At 45.0% G+C, this 23,478-nt stretch overlaps 1 protein-coding gene across 1 annotated transcript in view; it reads right to left on the bottom strand.

The window, feature by feature from the left end:
* DOCK3 (dedicator of cytokinesis 3) overlaps positions 1-23,478 on the bottom strand; it is a 1,331,886-nt gene that overhangs the window by 220,893 nt on the left and 1,087,515 nt on the right. Inside the window, exon 27 of the mRNA XM_069206772.1 lies at positions 9,279-9,377. Within this exon, the coding sequence (XP_069062873.1) occupies positions 9,279-9,377 (99 nt within the window). The remainder of the gene's footprint in view (positions 1-9,278; positions 9,378-23,478) is intronic.

Below are 23,478 nucleotides of genomic sequence, written 5' to 3'. Positions count from 1 at the left end.
CAGACGAAGGACGCCAGATGGTATGGCGGAGGCACGCATCAACAGCAGGCAGCCTCAAGGGAAATTCCTAGGCCCCCAGTGTAGTAGAGTCAGAGAGCAGTGATCAAGAAGGTACAGAAAGCAGGTCCAAAGCTGAATGCATCTGACGCTAGGCCTGAATCATATTGTACCATGTATGAGAGGTCGGCAAGCGGTAGGGTCCCATACTTGATATTTTCAAGTACTTGGTCAAATTTGGACAAAGTTCAGTTCACAAATGCGACAGATCATGCAGAGTTTTCTTACTTCTCATTGATAAATATGTGGGAGCTTTCTTCTAGTGCCAATGTCATATTAACTAAAAAAGATGAGAGCAGGAACCAGTGGACCACTTGTCATAAAAAGAGATCTCCACCAGCTTGGCAGTGATCATGTGCCTACAGTGTATCTGCCTGTGCGACAGAGACACAGTAAGCTCAACTGAACATTGAGAGGGTGCCTCATTTTGTTGAGCGCATGTGGCATTGTAATTTGTTTTTCACATACAAACTTCCAGAGAGTGTGTTTGCCAGAAAAAAAACAATGGTTCTGATGTGTAGCGCATTCCCAACAAGTGTGAACTATTAATGATTTACCCTTTCCTTTGAACTGACAAGCCTTTAGGGTGGCTTGGTTATTGGAAACTCAGTGGTTTGGGTGGAAGAGCTGCTAATTTATGGCAGAAATCCCTTTCCGCTGATCTCAAAATATCTCTATGAGGCACTTTCGAATATCTGGAGAGGTTATGTACATACAAATTGTGAGTATGCCATCAAACATGAGAAATGGCAATGTTTGGACAAGGTTCCAAGAGGTTGCTTTGGGTTCATTAGTAGAATGTGACAAACTACTGAGAGAAAACGTGCAGAAGACAGCACTGACATTTGACGTGGAACCTACCTACATGTTCCCTGTTGAGTCTAGAATGTTTACTGTGGAAAAGGGCTCATTCAGTGATAAAAAAAAACACTCCAGATACTGAATATCCTGGTAAGTGTTGGATGTCAAGCCAGGCACAAAGTGTCCTATCAGGGTAAACATTTGAATTCACCCAGTAATACTCAACTAGATTATTTCTCTGAGGGATAAAGAACACCAGGCATTGGGACTCGCTTGTATTGTTACTTTATTAAGCTTCACATGCATAATTTATTGATTGGTGGAGCACAGGCCTGAACAAGTGGAACACTTTACCTCCAGAGAGTTGGACTGGCAGGTTTAGATGGTATTTCCACTAAGGTTCTGGATAGCAAATTAATTGGTAATTAAGCACATCAGAAAGTAAATCTGACCTTTCTGATGCATCAAGAGGACAAGACAATGAAGTCACCACGTGTAGTGATGCTGCGAGCACTAGTTCCAGAGCAGATGAGAGCAAAAAGATTCAGAATGGGGAACAAAAGGACTTACACTTAACACACTACTCCAAAACCCCAAAGAGAACATGCAGGGGGAAAAGGAGGAATAGATTCAAGAGAAACTATGGGAATGCAAACCAGAGCCAGGTCCAAGAACCAGAGCAACTGAGTATTGTCTGCTCAGGAAGGAAGGGCAAACAGTGATACCATATTGTGTGGCAATATTTCCATTTTTAATCGGTCTAACCATATTTTGACACAAGGTGAAATAAATGTTTTGAGCAAAGGTTTGGGTTCCTGTCCATCTGGCAATTGTGACACAGCACAAATACATATTGACTTAGAAATATAAGTTACATTGTTCAAAAGATATTAACATACATGCCAGTGAATATACTATTGATGATGTACACAATATTCAAACATTGTTATCTTTGGAAGACTATATTACTGTACAATATGAAAACACATAGATACTAAAAGATCTATGTATATGTTAGGATGTAACTCTGGAAAGCGGGCTGAAACCGAAGTCTACATTTGCACCTTGCCTGCCAATAGATAATGCAATTGATGTGTTTGGTAGATTAGTAACAGAGATTTGTATAAACTTGAAGGCAAGCTTTGCCCAGGAAAGACACAACATATTCTCAATTTGACTCAGCAAGAACGGTTAGGGACTAAACAACTTAGTAACAACAAGTCCCTTATCATTAAAGAAGCTGACAAGGGGGGGGTCACATAGTTATGCTAGGTGTGGATGAAATTAATCGACAATTAGCTGACAGCATAGTTTATGTGAAAGTAAAGGATAATCCTATTACTAACATTGCCACACATTTGAATGTACAATTAATTAAGTGGCAAGAATTATGCCTGATTACTGATTTGGAGCACAAATACATCTGAAATCCTCATCCTAGAATTCCATGCATATACGTCGTACCTAAGATACATAAAAATAAATCTAAACCACCAGTCCGCCGGATCATATCGGGCATTGGATCACCAACTGAAAGGTTCTCAGAATATTTAGACATGTTTTTAAAGCCACTAGTTAGAAATCTCGCCTCTATTTTAGAAGACACTAAAGACATGTTGAATAAACTGGAAGAATTACAGTGGGCATCAGATATGACATGGGTTACTCTAGATGTCATGTCTCTTTATACTTGCATTCCACTGGATTCAAGCTAGCCTGGCTGATGAGGGATGAATCCCCCAAACCGGTCCCAGCATGCTTGTTTTCGATCCAGGGAGAAGCTGGCCTGGCCGTTCGCACTGTACTGTTCCCATAGGAAGCAGGGTCAATACTGATTTGCATATGGCTGAGTCCAAATGGACAGACATAGGGAGCTAAAAAACTGATGGATTAAACCCAGATCTGTGACTGGGGGTGAATATTTGATGTGTTCTACATTCTGTTCATTATCTGTTCTTTTTGCACATTAAAAGTATGGCACCATGTTGATTGGTGCTATTAGTGCCATATTCAAGCTATAGAAGTCAAGCTGAGAGGTGGTGGCACTGTCTAACGTAGTTGCTTACTCTGAAGAGCTAATGTTCATACATTAAAAACAACCTTATAGAAATGTTCCAATACTAAAACATGTCAACTAGGCACCATCTCACCAGGATCCTTTAGTTCAGTCTACCTTATACTCACAGATTACCAAATCGGCAAAGTAGGCACCGGCCTATAGGCCCTACTCCCTTTAGGGGACCCACAACAACGGATCAACATAATATTGATTTGATCTTGAAAGAAAATTACAATCAAGCTTTCTTCAATTGTTCCCAAAAGACAGAAAAAAAATAATCAACTCAAAGAAACAAAAACTTTACATTAAAGACTCTATAGAGAAAATACTGTATTAATGTAATGTACCCTTTAGCAACTTAAAGTACATAAACCATAGAGATCAGAGTCACATAACAGTTTGTCTCTTAAAAGCTCATCTTCTGTCAGCTTGCAAAAATATTTGGTGCAAACTATGTATGTGTAATGTAGAGTAGTTATGGTCATCTCTATCTAGCGGCCAACTTGCACACTGTTTAGTTCAATGTTATCCCACTAGAGCGCGTGCGCGCGAAGCCTCCAGTAGAGTCACTACATCTTACAGAGTACCATAAATGACTGCCATTTTGAGTCTGTTTTAAAGTGAGAAATTTGAATGTGTAGGTTGTAATGCATACACTGTTAATTTTTTACATCTTGAATAGTAGCTTCTCTAGTGTTAAAGTAAATTATCAACAAGTGCCAAAATAGTGAAAATAACCTTAGAAGAATAGAGCTTAATTAAATGAACAAAACAAGACCTACACGACAACAATCCAATAAGAAGTACTTGAGATATTATTTTTTAAAGAATAAACTAAAATGTAGTGCTTAAAAGCATAAAGCACCAACCGGGATTATCTGGTTGTTCTGGACTGGGTCAAATCTAAAAGTTCAAGCCGACCAAGATGGAGCGTAGGTCGGATACAGAGACTAGCTTTAGCCTGCTGTAAAAGTACCTTGTTTGCATCAACATAGAGGAATATGCAAGGAGCAGAGGAGGTGAGGTGTGGTCATCAATCCATGGGATTGAGGCGATGCATCGGGTCCAACCTGCACAAAGTTGGAGAAGCAATGGGAATGGAGGTGATGTGCCATGCAATCACGAGGTATTGCACTCGATCCTTGCAACAGCGGCTATGCGTTGATGAAGATGCCCCAGCTCTGAGCAGCACAACAGCGGCATTGATGCAGGGTTTCTTGTTGAAGCAGCACTTTATACCCACTTCCAAGGGCCTTGGACCAGATTTCCATCACTTAGCAGGGTAAGACTCACCGATGGTAGAGTCCAGGTGATGTAGCAAGTGAGTTGAAAGTCTTTTGTGTCACTGAGAATTCAGAAAACAGGAGACCAGTCTGGTGGCCCCTGTTGTCACTCTGGGTGTTGGGTTCAAGTGATGTGGGCCCAGTCCTTCTCACCCAAGCAAGGAGGGCAGCAGATCAGCACAGCAAGAAAGCAGTCCTTCCAGAGCAGTAGTCCAGCAGAGTGGCAGTCCTTATAGCAGCACAGCAGTCCTTCTTCCTGGCAGAGTATCCACAGATACAGAACTGTAGTCAGTTGGTAGGGTCAGAAGTCCAGTTCCTATACCCAGTGGTACCTTTTAAGTAGGGGAGACATCAAAAAAGGGCTTTGAGGTACATAGAGTTCCTGCCCTGGCTCAAGACTCTCTACAGGCAGTCACGCAGTTCTTTGTATGGGGACAGGACATAGCCTATTCAGATGTAATGTGAGGCTGTGTCCAGCCCTTCCTGCCATCCTTCCCAGGATGGCCCACCAGGATGTGAATGGTCCATCAGTCACCCAAAGCTTCCTTTGTGTGTGACTGTCTAGGGGGAATGCACAAAGCCCAGCTGTCACCCACCACAGATGTGCACTGGTGTTATGCCATTAATTGTGTTTGACCAATGACTTTGTGTTTCACCAGTGCACATCTTAGTTGTTCAGTGTTCATCAGGAGCACATTACATTTTGTATTCAGTTTAGCTGCCTATTGGCTTTTACGTGGAACGTGGAGTTCGACATTACAGTTGAGACATTTCAGATGAGCTGTGTTTTTCCACATGGTAGACCAAGCTGTGTTTTTCAAATTGAAGTCACACGAACCCTAACATGATAAGAGAGTGTATATTTGGTGTTTTCCTTTCTGCTCAGCCTTGGGAAGAGGAGAGGCTTAGGAGATCTGGCCAATCTCCAATGGCTTGTTTATTTCCCGAGTCTGAGAGGAAGGGGCAGGCTTTTTACAGTGGCCCTGGGCAGCAGCGAGGGGAGATTCTCCAGGACTTCAATAAGGAGCGGACGTCAGCTGCCTGCCCTCCCGTTTGGGTGGAAAATCTCCTTCTCGCAGTTGAACAGGAGTAATCAACTGGCAGACATGAGAAGGATGACAAGCAGTGATAGGCCCTACGGTGATGCAATTTTGACTTTTATTCTTTGCTTTGAAGTTATGCTAAAGTATAATCACATGTATTTGCTGTGTACATTGAAATTGACAAGTACTTTGATATATTTTGCTTTCATTGCTGTGACTACTTTTAAACGTGCGCTTCCAACCTACTAAGCTCGTCTTTCAGGAACCTCGTGGTGAAGTAATAATAATAAATTCTTCTTTAAACTAAGAAGTGCATTCCAGAGAAGTTTTGTAACCTCGGTCATAAGATAAGAGAAGGAAAGCAAAACATTTTGGCGCTAGTTGACAGTCTGGGAGTAGAGTTAGAGATTGGAGGTGCACGATTTGAAAGTGTAATTGTTTTTGTTGTTTAGAAAATTAAAGAAGCAGGGCAGACCATGTTTGAAAATGCATGTGAAGTTAAACTGCCTTATGGTGCTGTGAGAAACATGTTTTCTTGTTTATCAGGACTTCGTGAGTATTGGGATGAGTGCTTGGATAAAGAAAAAGTGTTTTCATATGTAGAAAATGTGCTTTTTGATAGAAATGATGTTCCTTTTGTTCTTGATAGAAGAGTTTGGATACTTTTGTCTGCTTACAGAAAAATGCATGAGAGATGTAGGCAGTTAGAACATGAAAATAAGAGTTCACGTGAGCAAATTAGCCAGAACAAATTATTGCAAGATAATGCTGTAAGAGAATCTGGCTTTTCACATTCCAGTAATGAGGAGGTTAAAAAAGGTGGGGGCCAGTGTGAGCCTCTTGAACAGAGCGTAGATCTCCGTGTGCAGAGGAGCCCACGGTTGTTGGCAGTTGAAGTGCATTCCTTAAAAGATTACACTGAGCACGAAGTTGAGAATGTTATTTTCAGACCACTTTTGCAAAGTACGATGTTTAAAATAATGAATTCAGACATGGCAGCAGTACTGTCGCAAAATGTGCAGTTTCTGGTAATTCAGTGGAGTCCAGAAAACAGACAGATGTTGTCACAGGTAAAACAAAAGATTTTAGAGTTTCTTCCTATTTGCACTAAGCAAGAGACACTGAGTTTCATTAGCTTGTTTGATTTTTGGAAACAGTATACCCCTCATCTGAGTAAAATCTTAACACTTTGGTACAAAGTAACCAGGAAAAAAACAGGAGTTTAAATGGCATGAAAAGCAGCTGCGCGCTTTGATTTAGCAAATTAAATAATTCAACAGACTTTAGATTTGTGTGCAGTGCAAGAGGGAAACACTGATTTACATGTAAATCAGGAACAGGGGAGGAAAAGAGTGCCCCTGGAACTTTGGATTAGAAAACTATCTGACTTTGTGGAGCACTGTATTCAAAAGTCTTTGTTCATAGGGTGGAGATGTTATGCCATTAATTGTGGTTGACCAATGACTTTGTGTTTCACCACTGCGCATATTAGTTGTTCAATGTTCATCAGGAGCACATTACATTTTATATTCAGTTTAGCTGCCTATTGACTTTAACGTGGAGTTCGACATTGCAGTTGAGACATTGCAGATGAGCTGTGTTTTTCCACATGGTGGACCAAGCTGTGTTTTTCAAATTGAATTCACAAGAACCATAACGTGATAAGAGAGCGTATATTTGGTGTTTTTTCTGCTCAGCCTTGGGAAGAGGAGAGGCTTATGAGATATGGGCAATCTCCAATGGCTTGTTTTATTTCCTGAGTCTGAGAGGAAGGGGCAGGCTTTTTACAGTGGCCCTGGGCAGCAGCGAGGGGAGATTCTCCAGGACTTCAGTAAGGAGCGGACGTCAGCTGCCTGGCCTCTCGTTTGGGTGGAAAATCTCCTTCTCGCAGTTGAACAGGAGTCATCAACTGGCAGGCATGAGAAGGATGACAAGCAGTGATAGGCCCTACGGTGATGCAATTTTGACTTTTATTCTTTGCTTTGAAGTTATGCTATAATATAATCACATGTATTTGCTGTGTACATTGCAATTGAGAAGTACTTTGATATATTTTGCTTTCATTGCTGTGACTACTTTTAAACGTGTGCTTCCAACCTACTAATCTCGTCTTTCAGTAACCTCGTGGTGAAGTAATAATAATAAAAGTCTTCTTTAAACTGAGAAGTGCATTCCAGAGAAGTTTTGTAAGCTCGGTCACAAGATAAGGAAAGCAAAACAACTGGAGACATGCTGCAGGCAGACAGGGCTAGGAGCAGTAAAATGCCAACTTTCTGAAAGTGGCATTTTTAAACTTTTAACAATAAATCTGACTTTACCATTAAAGCAGATTTATTGTTACAATTTCATAGATACTAAACATGAGAGATCTATCTCCTCTCAATCAGGGGTTACTGCTTAATAAATGTAATAAGGAATCCCTAATGTTATCTTATGAGAGGGGTAGGTCTCTCAGTAGTGAAAAATGAATTTGGGAGTTTTTCACTAACAGGACATGTAAAACTTAGAAGTACATGTCCTTCATTTGAATCACACAGCACCCTGCCCTATGGGTTACTTTAGGGGTGCCTCGTGTAATAAATAGGGGAGGGGTGAAGGCTTGGCAAAGGATTTTAAATGCCAATTCAACATGGCAGTGTGGCACTGCATTCAGGCTGCAATGTCAGGCCTGGAACATGTTTTAAAGTGCTACTTAAGTGGGCAGCACAAGCAGTGCTAGTAGCATTTAATTTACACAATCTGGGCATATGTACTGCAGTTTACTATGAACTTTTAAGTGAATGAAGTATACCAATTAGGTATATACCCATCAAACCATGTTTTATGGAGAGAGCACAAGCACTTTAGCACTGGCTAGCAGTGGTAAAGTGTGCAGAGTCCTAAGGCCAACAAATACAAATTTGGCAAAGCTGGAAACAAGCAGGCAAAAAGGTTTGGAGGGAAGACAGCCGTAAAGCTGTTAGGTCTGACATTCACCTAAACATGATATTAATAACATGACTTTTACGTAACGCTGAATACTAAATTTCTGCCATTTCTAAGTGCTCTACCGGATTTTTGCATTACTCAGTTTTGCAGCAATTTCAGCTTGGGCCTAACACTCTTTTAACCAGCTGATCAACTATTACTAAGAAACATACTTGACTTTGTGATGATGAATGGATTTGTCTTAAAAGTGATCAACTTTTTTGAGGGATGTGTATTACACTGACTAATATGTACCTCCATCATTGTATTGGTACTGGACTCCGGATACCAAAGTCCTCGAAAAGTATTAATCTTTTTCCTGGTATCACAGGTCAAGACTTTAGACCTTGAAGCTTGGGCCTTGAAAAGTACTAGTGAAGATAAATGCAGCAGATAAACAGTGGCTTGAAGGAGAACAGGTCCTGTCACTGTAGCATCTAGCATTTCTGACTAAAAAAGCATGCCTAACACTAGGTGTCTCTTGTTCAAGATGGTCTTTGATAGTAGAAAATCTTGTTGTCTTGAGGATTTGGACTGATATCATTCAGTTACTTGAACTCACCTTAAAATGCATGTCCACTCTGTATCACAGCTATTGAATAGAAGCTAATTGACTCATGGCATGTTATGTTAGCTTCCCTCAGCATGGGGCTGTCGCTCACAAATCAATTCTTGATGTTGGGAATACGCTACCAGAGACATTTACAAATTGGAAACATTTGGAAATAACCAAACAAATGCTCAAGCAACAATATTGAAAAGAAATGGTGTTAGATGCTAATGCAATTGAAGCTGGAATTAAAATAGATGTCTTATTCACCAATCATTGACAGAACCTTAGTAAGGGGCCATATATGTTTTCTCCATAACCTTGGAATATTGCAAATGTTCTATGCAAAGTTTCCGGCCCCCTTTTTAAGTAGGTGAAGTTCCTAACCACTTTGAGTGTAAAGTATCAAAATAACAGTATCTGTTTATTAACTCAATGCAACTATTAAAAATTGGCCTTGGAATGATCACAAGACTGTCAGCAGAAATATAGCCCACCATAAATGCACTCCTTCTTACCTTTAGTTCATCCTTGCTCTGGAAGTTTTCCAGTAAATGCTGGAAATGAGTGTCTTGCATCTGGCGGAGCAATGACAGGAGGCATGATACATACTCCCCCTGAAAATTAAAAAGGGAGAATAGTATTCAGACTGCTCAGACATAAAGAGAACACCAAATAACAATTGGTATTTGGGAATCTATGGGTCTGAAATGGATCAGTGTTTAATGAGGAGCCATTATCATGCAAAAACGAACAATTTCTTAATACTGTATGCTTAGCTTAACATATATTCTTCTTCAACCAGAAATACCTAAGGTCCTTCTTCACTCAACCACATTATATAACACACACCTGCACATGCACAGTTGTGTCCGACACACATGTAAGGATATATATTTTGTATTGTATTTTATTGCATCATTTATATAGTGCTTACTATTCCAATGTGAGGTACTGAAGAAGGCCAATGCAGAAATTGGCGGTCATTCTGACCGCGGCGGTCGGCGCTCCCACCGAAAGACCGCACCGCGGTCAAAAGACCGCGGCGGCCATTCCGGCTTTCCCGCTGGGCCGGCGGGTGACTGCCAGAAGACCGCCGGCCGGCCCAGCGGGAAAGCCCCTTCAACAATGATGCCGGCTCCGAATGGAGCCGGCGGAGTTGAAGGGGTGCGACGGGTGCAGTGGCACCCGTCGCGATTTTCAGTGTCTGCAAAGCAGACACTGAAAATCTTTATGGGGCCCTGTTAGGGGGCCCCTGCACTGCCCATGCCAGTGGCATGGGCAGTGCAGGGGCCCGCAGGGGCCCCACAGCACCCGTTCCCGCCATCCTGGTTCCGGCGGTGGACACCGCCAGAAACAGGCTGGCGGGAAGGGGGTCGGAATCCCCATGGCGGCGCTGCAAGCAGCGCCGCCATGGTGGATTCCCTGGGCCAGGGGAAAACCGGCGGGAAACCGCCAGTTCCCCTTTTCTGAGAATAGCCCAGGAAGCACCGCCAGCCTGTTGGCGGTGCTTCCGCCGACCTCCGCCATGGCGGTCATGGACCGCCAGGGTCAGAATGACCCCCATTATTTGTAAAAAGCATAGGGGCATATTTTTAGAAGCCCTATGTGCTGCGGCTGCATCACGTTTTGCGATTCACTGGCGGCGAATAGTGCAGACTTATATCTATAAGGCCATGCAAAGCCACTTTGCTTGGCTTTTCATGGCCTCACAGATACGGTGTAAGGCAAAGAAGTGCAAGTCACTGCGTTGCCTTACACTGCGTCAGGGAGACGTACCCTGACATTGCGTTGGGTGTTCCCACACAACACCCATGAGTTTTGACGCATTCCGAGAGTTACGAAAATGTGTAAACCTGAAAATGCATCAAAACCGTATGCCTCTTTTGGTGAGGAGCAACAATGAGACATATCTTTATTTCTCATTGTCGTTTCCTCTTTCTATCTGTGTTGCATTCTGCATCACACATAGAAAGAGGAATACCCCTCTGGATTGCTTTTGTGCAGGAAGGTGTCCCAAAACAACTCCTGTCAACAACGCAGACATACTTGAACTGTAGTGCAAGGGTGCCTGCATTGGCGCTAAGCAGCAATTTGTGAAACAGCGCAGCGGAAAGGTAAAAAATGCACTGTATCTTGTGAATACGGTGCTTTTCTGCCCTTTTGCATTGAGTTATGGCAGTGCAGCAGAAAGGCTTCACCCTTTGCCAAGTCCTAGTAAATATGCCCCTAACTTTGCAAGTACAACCACAGTAAAGGAATGGTTCAGTCACTGGAGAAAGAAGACCAAATAGCTGTAGGCATGTCAGCAAACAAAGGGATGAAGAGCAGGGGTTGAATAGTGAAGTGATGGTGAAATTTGTATTGGATCGATGGCTCTGGAAAGCTAAATTGTTCAGCTGTATTTGGCAAGAAGTCTCAATTCAAAATGATGATGCTTGGCAAAGGCTGCAAGATACAATAGCAAAACAGGACATTTCTAGAAGAACGTGTGCCAACAAGGAGGGAGTATGGTCGAAATGGGGAAAAGGGTAGATGAGAATTATTTTAGGTTATAAAAGGATATCAAACCTGTGTTGCCATTGTGCTGAGGGAGAATAAGGGATGGCACCGAGGGGACAGAGGCTGCATTAGTGGGTGGAAAGAACTTTTGGTATCCTTAAATGCTGAGCATGAATTGGTAAGGCACTTGAATATACAGTATACAGGCTGGGAGGCTGCCACGCACAGTTACTGCGGTATAGATCATGTGCACATAAGATGATGATATCTGTCATGCTATGCGTAATGCTGATATTGGTTGCAGAAAATATGTCTAATGTTTAAAGAAAGAAAACGTTATTAAAAGGAATTATTTAAAAAAAACTATGTTCCATTAAAAATAATAATCAAATTATTGAATATGCAAAGGGGGGTTTTCATACTATAAAGGCAGATGTAGACCTTCTCTTTTAAAGTTATGAGGGGAGTGAAAGCCATAAATTTAGGAGAGAGATGATTCTCCGATTAACATGCAAAGAAAAACTTGATTTCATTAAAGACAACAGATGCAAACATTATGAAATAATCTTTTATTGCTGCCCCAGCATGCAGCCCTTTAAAGAACTTCATAAAGAACTATATCCATTTTATAATGTTCAAACGGTATATATGTCCAAGATGCACAATCATCTTCCCCTTTCATTAGTTGCTCCTTACAGATAACTATATGCATGCTTTCTATTCACACTGAGACAATGCCATTACTTTATTGAAATGTAATACTGTATTGCATTTTTGCTAGGAATTAACCTTTCCAATTTATAGATTGGTCTTATTTATTAATATTTTTACGTTATAACCTCATTATATTGATAGATATAGTTTGCTAACGTGTGCATTTTTGTAAAATGTCTTTGTTTCTGGTTAGTATGGGCTCTGAAGTCCTCTTTTGGACAAAGTAGCATTATTCTGACTGTTAGCGGGTGTCCTTCATGTTTGAACAGAACCACAGTGAGGAGTGTGCCGAACGCAGGAGAGCGCTGGGGGACGTGTCACACTACTCCTTTCTGGTAGCGGGAACATAGCATCAGCATGTTCGAGTGAGCGGTCTGCTCTGCGATTGCTGCATTTTGTAAACAAAGAAAGGTGCCTGGAGAGAATGGCATAAGCTGGCTGCTCCGCGATCGTGAGTCCCTTTATTTGGAGGAGTGTGATCGCGCAAGGGGACTGCTCTGCAATCAAAATGCATTTTTTATTATTTAAAATTGCATGCATCTGGGCAGAACAGCAATAGAAAGAGGACTGAGAGAACATCCTCCATTTCCCTTGCAAAATGTTTGCTTGGTAACGTGTGAGAATTGAAATCCTCTGTTAAAGTGGTTGGTGAGACAGCTTTATCCAAAGGAAGATTATTTTTCTTTTACAATGAGGACGATTCTTCTACGTCTAACACCTGAAAGAGGGGAAAAAATTGAATAAGAAAAAGCCTCTAGGGAAAGCTGACTTAATGCTGTTGATTGTAAAGCCTAATACCTACAATAGAAGATGGCATCCACAGCAGCATTAAAGGAATGGGGCATTTGAAAGCTTGCCCACAGTGGCGCAATAAAAAGGAGTGACCTTGATGGTACAAAAGATAAAAGAGATGGTCAATGGTCCTCTATTAAAGAGGAAGCATATGAGTCTGAGAACATGGAACTTGATGAATATGTGTTTGATCCACAAGAGAGCTCAAACCTCTTTGAAAGCTTTGATGAGGATTTGGATCATGCATCAATATCAGAGGGATTAAAATATCCTTTTGGAAGCGATATGTTAGACCCTAACACAATTAAGCATCCTCAGAGCTTAGAGTGGTGGTCCATAAATCATGTGGCAAAGATTTTAAAATTCTGAGTCAGAAAATCCTTTAACAAGGCCCCACAGTTTGTTGAGGGCAGAGTGCCCATGACATCCGTGGGGGATAAGACCTGCACAACACCTAATCTCAGCCTAGAAGTTATTGCATTTTTATTTAAGATTGGAAATATCCCAGCAAAGGGATAGAATGATGGCTGAAGCAATGTCAGGATAAAGTTCTGGACATGTTGGGGCCCTTATATTGCATCCTCATTATGGCTGACGAAGCCAGATGCAATAATACAAGGGTCGATGTAGAGAGCTCCTGAGAGGTTAGACCCTGTATGCATGTTGGGAAAGGCAAGTGCAGGCTTAATAATGGAAGGAATGAAGACTGTCCTTATGAGGATGAACCCCAAGTTTTATGGTGACCAGATTAGCTTTTCTTTGGAGGAAGTTTTGTAAAGTCATTAGGGAAATTTATCTCCACATTCACCGTCTTTAGCAAAGAACAGTGTAACATGAGACAATGGTTTTTGGAAGAGCTGACAGGAGGGGACTGTCTGTTTGATGTGGATCCCAAAGGTACCAGAACTATTCCCAAGAGCCCAGAAACTATGGAAGGAATTCTCATTCCAACTCAGGTTTCTATCCCCAAAGAGGAAGGAATTCAAGATATTGTGCAGGAAGGTCAAGACCACAATGCTTAGGAATTCAAGGTGAGTCCGAACATCCCGGTTGGTTCTTCCCATTTAAGAGTTGGGGAAGATTGAGGTTTTTCATTCACAGCTGGGAAAAGATCACTAAATACAACTGGGTTTTGGAGACCGTAGGTGGTTTCAAAATACAGTTTTGGGGAGCACCCGTGCAAAAGAGACAACCAAAAGAGATAGTCTTGGATTTGGAAAAGATGGAACAGATAGATGCAGAAGCTGTCCAAATGTTAGCGAAAGGGGCATTAATCTGAGTTGAAGAATTAGAAACAGTAAAAGGTTTTTGCGAGTATGGTTTTTGTTGTAAAAAAAAAAGGACAAATGTTGGCGTCCCATAATAAATTTGAAAGAATTAAACAAATTCCTGGTAGACAGACATTTCAAGATTGTGGGGATCCATCTATTGAGGGACATATTGCAGGAAAATGATTGGTTAGTGAAATTAGATTAAAAGAATGCATATATTACAAGCCCTATAGAAAAGACTGTGAAATATTTACGGTTCAGATAAAGAGGTGTCATATATCTATGTCTTTGCCTACCTTTCGGGTGGTCCTCAGCTTCTTGAAGCTTCAACAAGCCGATGCGCACATTAGTTGTTTTCCAGAGAGAAAAAGGCGTCTGACTGATAATTTATTTGGATGATAATGTCTCAGAACAGGATGGATTTGGTGAAACAATTTGCATGGACAATGGACCTTTTAGAGAATATGGGGGTTATAATAAATGTGGAAATGTCTGGTATGGTCCCTACACAGAGGTGGTCATTCCGACCTAGGCGGGCGGCGGTTGCCGCCTGCCCGTCGGAATCCGCCTGAATACCGCCCCGCGGTCAATTGACCGCGAGGGGTATTCTGACTTTCCCGCTGGGCCGGCGGGCGATCTGATTCAGATCGCCCGCCGGCCCAGCGGGAAAGCGCCTTCCACAAGGAAGCCGGCTCGGAATCGAGCCGGCGGAGTGGAAGGCGTGCGACGGGTGCAGCAGCACCCGTCGCGCTTTTCAGTGTCTGCATCGCAGACACTGAAAAGCCTAGTTGGGCCCTGTTAGGGGGCCCCTGCCGTGCCCATGCCATGGGCATGGGCACGGCAGGGGCCCCCAGGGGCCCCGCGACCCCCCCTACCGCCATCCTGTTCATGGCGGCTTTCCCGCCATGAACAGGATGGCGGTAGGGGGGGTCAGAATCCCCTCGGCGGCGCAGCGAGCTGCGCCGCCTTGGAGGATTCTAAGGGTCAGTGGAAAACCGGCGGGAGACCGCCGGTTTTCCCGTTCTGACCGCGGCCAAAGCGCCGCGGTCAGAATGACCAAGGGAGCACCGCCGGCCTGTCGGCGGTGCTCCCGCCCCCGTTGGCCCTGGCGGTAGGGAACCGCCAGGGTCAGAATGAGGGCCAGAGTCTAGAATTTCTGATATTTAAGGGGGATATTCAATTACCTCAGTTTATTCTTCCACAGAAAAAGATAAAAAATATAAGGAAGGAGATAAAAGTTGTTTTGGAACGGAAACTGGTTATCTAGCAAGACCTAGCAAGAGTACATGGACTTCTACCATCGTCCATTCAAGCCATTTTCCCCAGGTCCACTGCATTAGAGCTCTTCAGAAACTGAAGTTTTGGGACCGAGGAAAGGTTTGTGGTATCCAGACCCAGTTTCATTATCAGTACATGCTCGGTAAGATCTAGAACAGTGGTTAGAAAATCTAGAGACTTGGAATGGCAAAACCATCTCTGTAAATGTTCCCAAGTTTATCTTATAATCGTATGCCAGAAACAGGGGTAAATGGCTGAAGGAAGAACAATTTCTACACATAAAATGTTTAGAGGTGTTAGCTAGTTTGAACGCATTGATGAGCTTTAAGGGTTTATTGACGAACAGTGTAGATTTGATTCGTTTAAACCATTTTGAAGTTCTTAAGCTGTTTCATACATAAATTAATTGGGTGGCTCGAAATCAAAAAGATTGTCAGAATTCGAAAAACAGATATGATATTTATGTTGGGGACGCAAAATCGTTTTGAGAGCATGATATATTCCAGGACAGGACAGTGTGAGAGCGGATTGGAAATCCAGATATATCAGGGATTTAAGCGACAGGAAGTTGAATCCAGTAATTTTCAATTTGATTCAGAGGTTATGGGGACCTATTCAGGTGGATTTGTTTGTGAGCAGATTAACATACCAATTACCTGATACTCCATTTGGAGAACGGATCCTGGGACAACAACAGAAGATGCTTTTCTCCAGGATTGGGGTGAAGAAGGAAGAAATGCCCCCCCCCCCAATGATCCATAGAGTGTTGATTAAGGTTCGGTCACAGAGATGTAGAATAATTCTAATAACTCTGTATTGGAATTATCGGGTTTGGTTCTCAAGTGTAATGGAACTTGCTATAGAGATACCCTGTTTAGTTCCAGTTACTTTAGGTCTTCTGATGCATTCAGAGTGAGAGGACACACTTAGGTTTTAGAAGGGAGTTTGAACCTTCTTGTTTGGAAGATTTCAGGAGTATCAGTAGATATTTAGGCCTTTCAGGAAAAGCTAAAGACTTATTGGATGAGTCTGGGCTCCAGGCACCAGAAAAAAGATCGAAGAGAATATGGAAACAATTGTGTATTTGGTGCATGGAGAGGGATTTGGATCCCGTGGAGGCTCCTGTAGCTGAAGTTGCAAACTATTTGGCAGACTTGATCAACTCTCATCTTTGTTATAGGTCAATTGACTGTTATAGATCACCAGTGTCAGCAGGACATGCTTTGATTAACAATTTTACATTAGGGAGTGCTCCTGTGATACAGAGAGTAATGAAAGGAATTATGCTAAGGAGACCCCCTAAGGCTTGTTACCATTCGTAGTGCGATGTTGGATTAGTATGTAGATTATTCACTTCATGGCCAAGCAATAATTATGCTTCCTTAGACAGATATCTCTGAAGCTAGCAAGATTCCTTTGTTTAATTTCCTTTACAAGGGTTTCTGATGTTAAGGCATTGGCTATTTCTAATAGATTATTCTCCAGAAGGGGGTTGTTTGGAAAAGAAGTAAGATCATGTCTGACACTATATTTTACTCATATTTTCGTGAATGTGTCAACTTGTGTGTAGTAAATTGTATGAAGACATATTTGTTAGAAATGGGGTTTTTGGTTGGCAGTCAGGTTACCTCCTGTCCAAGCAAAAGCCCTCACTCTAGTCAGGGTAAGTCACACACTATCCAAGATTATCCTGTGCCCACCCTCTGGTAGCTTGGCACGAGCAGTCAGGCTTAACTTAGAAGGCAATGTGTAAAGTATTTGTGCAATAAATCATACAATACCACCATATAGCACCACAAAACTACACCACACAGTGTTTAGAAAAATATATAATATTTATCAGGATAATTGTAGGTCAAAAAGAATAAAGTTGCAATGGAAAATTGTAGAAATATCACAGGGAAGTGATATAAAGTGTCTTAAGTCTTTAGAATGCAATACAGTGTCTTTCAAGCACAAAGTACCTGGTTTCTGGTGGAAAATCTCCTCAGAGGGCCACAGGAGAAGAGATGCGTGGAAAAAGGGGTGTGTGCGTCGATTTCTCCTCAGCACACACAGACTTGCGTCGGTCTTTTCCACGCGGGGAAGTCGGGCGTCGTTTTCCGGCGCGCAGACAGTCTCTTTTTGTGGATCGCGGGGATTACCAGATGTCCCGGGTCTGTGCGTGGATTCTCCTGCTTGTTTTCCGGCTGCGCGTCGTTCTGCGGGGCTGCGCGTCGAAGTTTCGATCTCACGGTAGGCGTCGCGTCGATTTCTCCTTGGAAGTCGGGCGGCGTTGTCCTTGCGAGGCCGTGCGTCGAAAGTTTGGTCTCACGGCAGGCGTCGCGTCGATTTCTCCTTGGAAGTCGGGCGGTGTTGTCCTTGCGAGGCCGTGCGTCAAAGTTTCGCACTCACGGTGGGCGTCGCGTCGATTTCTCCTGGAAAGTCGAGCGGCTTTTTATCCTTGCGAGGTTGTGCGTCGAAGTCTCGATCGTCCCGAGGGCGTCGCGTCGATCAGCGTCGGTGTGCGGCGTTTTTCTCGCCGCAACACAAGCTGTGCGTCGAAATTTTCGGCGCACGGAGCGTCCAAGTGAAAGGAAGAAGTCTTTTTGGTCCTGAGACTTCAAGGAACAGGAGGCAAGCTCTATCCAAGCCCTTGGAGAGCACTTTCACAGCCAGACAAGAGTTCAGCAAGGCAGCAGGGCAACAGCAAGACAGCAGTCCTTTGTAGAAAGCAGACAGGTGAGTCCTTTGAGCAGCCAGGCAGTTCTTCTTGGCAGGATGTAGTTTCTGGTTCCGGTTTCTTCTCCAGCAAGTGTCTGATGAGGTAGGGCAGAGGCCCTGTTTTATACCCAAATGTGCCTTTGAAGGGGGGGAGACTTCAAAGAGAGGCTAAGAAGTGCACCAGGTCCCCTTTCAGTTCAATCCTGTCTGCCAGGGTCCCAGTAGGGGGTGTGGCAGTCCTTTGCGTGAGGGCAGGCCCTCCAGCCCAGGAAGACCCATTCAAAATGCAGATGTATGCAAGTGAGGCTGAGTACCCTGTGTTTGGGGTGTGTCTGAGTGAATGCACAAGGAGCTGTCAACTAAACCTAGCCAGACGTGGATTGTAAGGCACAGAAGGATTTAAGTGCAAAGAAATGCTCACTTTCTAAAAGTGGCATTTCTAGAATAGTAATATTAAATCCGACTTCACCAGTCAGTAGGATTTTGTATTACCATTCTGGCCATACTAAATATGACCTCCCTGCTCCTTTCAGATCAGCAGCTGCCACTTCAACAGTGTATGAGGGCAGCCCCAATGTTAGCCTATGAAGGGAGCAGGTCTCCCAGTAGTGCAAAAACGAATTTAGGAGTTTTACACTACCAGGACATATAACTACACAGGTACATGTCCTGCCTTTTACCTACACAGCACCCTGCTCTAGGGGATACCCAGGGCACACATTAAGGGTGACTTATATGCAGAAAAAGGGGAGTTCTAGGCTTGGCAAGTACTTTTAAATGCCAAGTCGAGGTGGCAGTGAAACTGCACACCCAGGCCTAGCAATGGTAGGCCTGAGACAAGGGAAAGGGGCTACTTAAGTGGGTGGCACAATCCGTGCTGCAGGTCCACTAGTAGCATTTAACCTATATGCCCTAGGCACCTGGAGTGCACATGACTGGGGACTTATAAGTAGATTAAATAGTTCAATCAGGTATGATCCAAAGTTACCATGTTTACAGAGAGAGAGCATATACACTTTATCACTGGTTAGCAGTGGTAAAGTGCGCAGAGTCTAAAAACCAGCAAAACAGTATCCAAAACGAGGAGGGAGGCAGGCAAAAAGTTAGGGGTGACTACCCTAAGGCTGTCAGGTCTAACATGTGTCCCCCCCAGCTGAAAGTGGGGAGAGCTACCCGACCTCCTGGGAGCTCTCATCGCTAAGGCGGAAGTACCTGGAGAGACCATCAGCATTGGCGTGGTCAACCCCTGGGCGATGTTCCACCGTAAAGTCCATCCCCTGTAGGGAAATGGACCACCTCAGAAGTTTTGGATTCTCACCCCTCATCTGCATGAGCCATCTGAGGGGTCTGTGGTCTGTCTGAACTAGGAAGTGAGTCCCAAACAGGTAGGGCCTCAGCTTCTTCAGGGCCCAGACCACAGCAAAAGCTTCTCTTTCAATAGCACTCCACCTCTGTTCCCGTGGTAATAGCCTTCTGCTAATAAAGACTACCGGTTGATCTTGGCCCTCCTCATTTAGCTGTGCTAGGACTGCCCCTATGCCATGCTCTGAAGCGTCTGTCTGCACGATAAATTCCTGGGAGTAGTCAGGGGCCTTGAGCACGGGGGCCGTGCACATGGCTTCCTTTAGGGCGTCAAAGGCTTTCTGACAAGCCTCTGTCCAATTCACCAACCTAGGTTGCTTCTTGGACGTGAGTTCTGTCAAGGGGGACACAATGGTACCATAGCCCTTGACAAACCTGCGGTAGTATCCGGTGAGGCCTAAAAAGGCTCTCACCTCAGTCTGGGTTCGAGGTGGTTGCCAGGCCTTGATAGTTTCGATCTTGCCCTGGAGTGGCTGCACCTTGCCACCACCTACTAGGTGTCCCAAGTACACCACGGAACCCTGCCCAATCTGGCACTTACTAGCCTTGATGGTCAGGCCTGCCTGTTGCAGGGCCTGAAGCACCTCCTTGAGGTGGAGCAGGTGTTCCTCCCAGCTGGAACTGTAGACAGCTATGTCATCCAGGTAGGCTGCACAGAAGGCATCCTTGCCAGCCAGGACCCCGTTAACCAACCGTTGGAAGGTAGCGGGGGCATTTTTTAATCCAAACGGCATCACTCGGAACTGGTAATGGCCGTCAGGGGTGGAAAAGGCGGACCTTTCCTTAGCCCCCTCAGTCAGGGCGATCTGCCAGTACCCTGAAGTAAGATCAAATGTACTCAGGAACTTGGCAGCGCCTAGCCTGTCCACGAGCTCATCAGCTCGGGGGATGGGGTGAGCATCAGTCCGGGTGACTGAGTTGAGACCCCGGTAGTCCACACAGAACCGGAGCTCTGGCTTCGCACCTGGGGCAGTAGCCTTAGGGACCAATACCACTGGGCTGGCCCAGGGACTACTGGATTTCTCAATGACCCCTAGAGTCAACATCTTGGAGACCTCCTCCTTGATGCTGGCCTTCACCTTATCCGACAACCTGTAAATTTTGTTTTTCACAGGGAGACTGTCACCGGTGTCAATATCATGAACACAGAGGTGGGTCAGCCCAGGAGTAAGGGAGAACAGGGGGGAGAACTGCTCCAACAGCTCATAACAGTCTCCTTTCTGATTTAGAGTCAGGGTGCCAGACAGAATGACCCCGCTTACTGACCCATCACCTTCTTGGGCAGAGAGGAGGTCGGGGAGAGGTTCACTCTCCTCTTCCGTTCCTTCATCTGTGACCAGAAGCATGTTGATCTCCGACCTCTCACAATGAGCTTTTAGTCGGTTCACATGGAGCACCCTTAGGGGATTCCTAGGGGTTTTGAGGTCCACTAGGTAAGTGGCCTCCCCTTTCCGCTCCTTTATTTCAAATGGGCCAGACCAGCGGTCCTGGAGAGCTCTGGGCTCTACTGGCTCCATTACCCACACTTTGTCTCCAGGTTGAAACTCTACCAGGGTGGCCTTCTGGTCATACCATTGTTTCATCACCTCTTGACTGGCCTCAAGGTTATCTTGGGCTTCTTTCCAGAAGCGGGTCATCTGGTTGCGGAGGGCCAACATATAGCTGACCACATCCTGAGGGGGTGCCTTTGGAGCTTTCTCCAATCCCTCCTGGACAATGCTTAAGGGTCCCCTGACAGGGTACCCATAGAGAAGTTCAAAGGGACTGAACCCTACCCCTCTCTGGGGGACCTCTCTGTAAGCAAAGAGAAGGCATGGTAAGAGGACGTCCCACTTACGCCTCATGGCCTCAGGAAGGCCACCAATCATGCCTTTCAGGGTCTTGTTGAATCTCTCCACAAGACCGTTCGTCTGGGGGTGATAGGGTGTGGTGAACTTGTAAGTTACACCACACGCATCCCACAGCGACTTCATGTATGCGGACATGAAGTTAGTGCCTCTGTCAGACACTATTTCCTTGGGGAACCCCACACGGGTAAATATCCCCATCAGGGTTCTGGCCACCACCGGTGCAGTTACTGTCCTTAGAGGGATTGCCTCTGGGTAACGGGTGGCATGGTCCACCAAAACCAGGATGAACCTGTTGCCTAAGGCAGTTTTGGGGTCCAAGGGGCCAACAATGTCGATGCCCACCCTTTCAAAGGGGGTGCCAACGACAGGAAGTGGAATCAGGGGGGTTTTAACCCTTTTTCCTGCTTTACCACTGGCCTGGCAGGTAGGACAGGATCTGCAGAACTTGTCTGAGTGTGTCCTCATTTTGGGCCAATAAAAGTGGGTGACAAGCCTGTTAAAGGTCTTGCCCTGCCCCAAATGTCCTGCCAGGGGAATGTCGTGAGCCAGACCCAGTAGGAAGGTTCGGTAACATTGGGGGACCACCAGCACACGTGCTGCCCCAAAGCCCGGAACCTTAGGCTCACTGTAAAGGAGATCATTCTCCCAATATAGGTGGTGATCGCCAGAGGCGTCGCCGGCTGCCTGGTTTGAGGCTTGTTTCCTCAAACCTTCTAGAGTGGGACATTCTTTCTGCGCCTTGCAGAAGTCCTCCCTGGTGGGTCCACCCTCAACTTGCCAACCAGCAAGCTCAGGTAAGTCACCTAGGGCGGCGATGTCTTCCCCAGTTGGCTCGGAAGCCTCCTCCTCAGGAGCCCCGTCAGCCACTGTGGGAACAGCGGGGGCCGGTTTCCCGCACCCCTGGTCCCTCCTCCTGGCAGCTCTCTGGGCCATCGTTCCAGGCCCCAGATGCCCTTGACTTCCCTCTCGGTCAGCCATGGACCGTGTGGTCATGCAGACCCACTCAGGTAACCCTAACATCTCCAGGTGAGACCTGAGCTCCACTTCTTTCCAAGCAGTGTGCTCAAGGTCATTGCCTAACAGACAATCTACAGGCATGGCAGGACTCACAGCTACTTTCAGAGTACCAGAGACCCCCCCCCACTCAAAGGGAACCAGAGCCACCGGTAGGTGACTCTCGCGATTGTCAGCTACTCTGACCTGGTGGAATGTATTAGGCATTATCTGCTCTGCTGACACCAGCTGACTCTTGATAGTAGTCATACTGGCTCCTGTGTCACGCAGAGCCTCCACCCTCTGCCCATCAATGGTGACCCACTGCCGGTACTTGGAAGTATTTCTAGGCATGTGGGCCTTGGGCACCATTTCTCCTTCTCCCAGGGACACTAGGGAAATCTCTACCTGTTCCCCAAAGCTAGTTGGGTCCATCTCCCCCCCGAGTGCTACACTAGTCAACCCAGGTGCCTGTCCGGTAGTGGACGGTGCCCTCTTGGGGCACTGAGGATCGCCTTTGTAGTGACCATATTGGTAACATTCCATGCATTTGGGGCTAGATTTTCCTGACTTGTCAAATGTCCCTGGCTTTCTCCCAAATTTGGAAAAGGAAGGGTTGCCACCCCCTCCCTGGGAATTCTTTTGGGGGCCTTTAGAGAGTTCCTTATCTGTAAGTTTATCTCCCCCCTCTTTCTTCTGTTGGGAACCCTGACCACCTTTGTGGGAGTCCCCTCCAGGTACCTTTTTGGACACTCTGGTGCTAACCCAGAGGTCCGCCTCCTCAGCAAGCTTCCTGGGATCAGTCAGCTTACTATCCACTAGGTGCTGGCGCAAATCTGTATAAGTAACATTAAGCATATGCTCTCTCAGGATCAAATCATATAAACTTTTATAATCTGCTACTTTGTTGCCCCGCACCCATCCATTCAGTGCCTTACTAGAGAAATCAAAGAAATCTACCCATGTTTGTGTGGTTTGTTTGGTGCTGTCCCTGAACCTCTGACGGTATCCCTCAGGGGTCAGCCCAAACTTGGCAAGTAAAGTGGCTTTCTGGAGTGGGTATGTGTTTTGATCCGGTGGATCCAATGTGAGAAGTGTGTCCCTCCCCAATGGTGGCACATAACCCCACATAGCTACCCCCCATTGCCCTTCAGGAACCTCATGAGCCCTTAGTGCAACTTCATAAGCAGCTAACCATTTATCTATGTCATCTCCCACCACAAAACTGGGCACCACATTTTTGGGTATACGAA

Source organism: Pleurodeles waltl, chromosome 9 (genome assembly GCF_031143425.1).
Source record: "Pleurodeles waltl isolate 20211129_DDA chromosome 9, aPleWal1.hap1.20221129, whole genome shotgun sequence".
NCBI classification, from domain to species: Eukaryota; Metazoa; Chordata; class Amphibia; order Caudata; family Salamandridae; genus Pleurodeles; species Pleurodeles waltl.
This window is presented reverse-complemented; position numbering and strand designations above follow the sequence as displayed.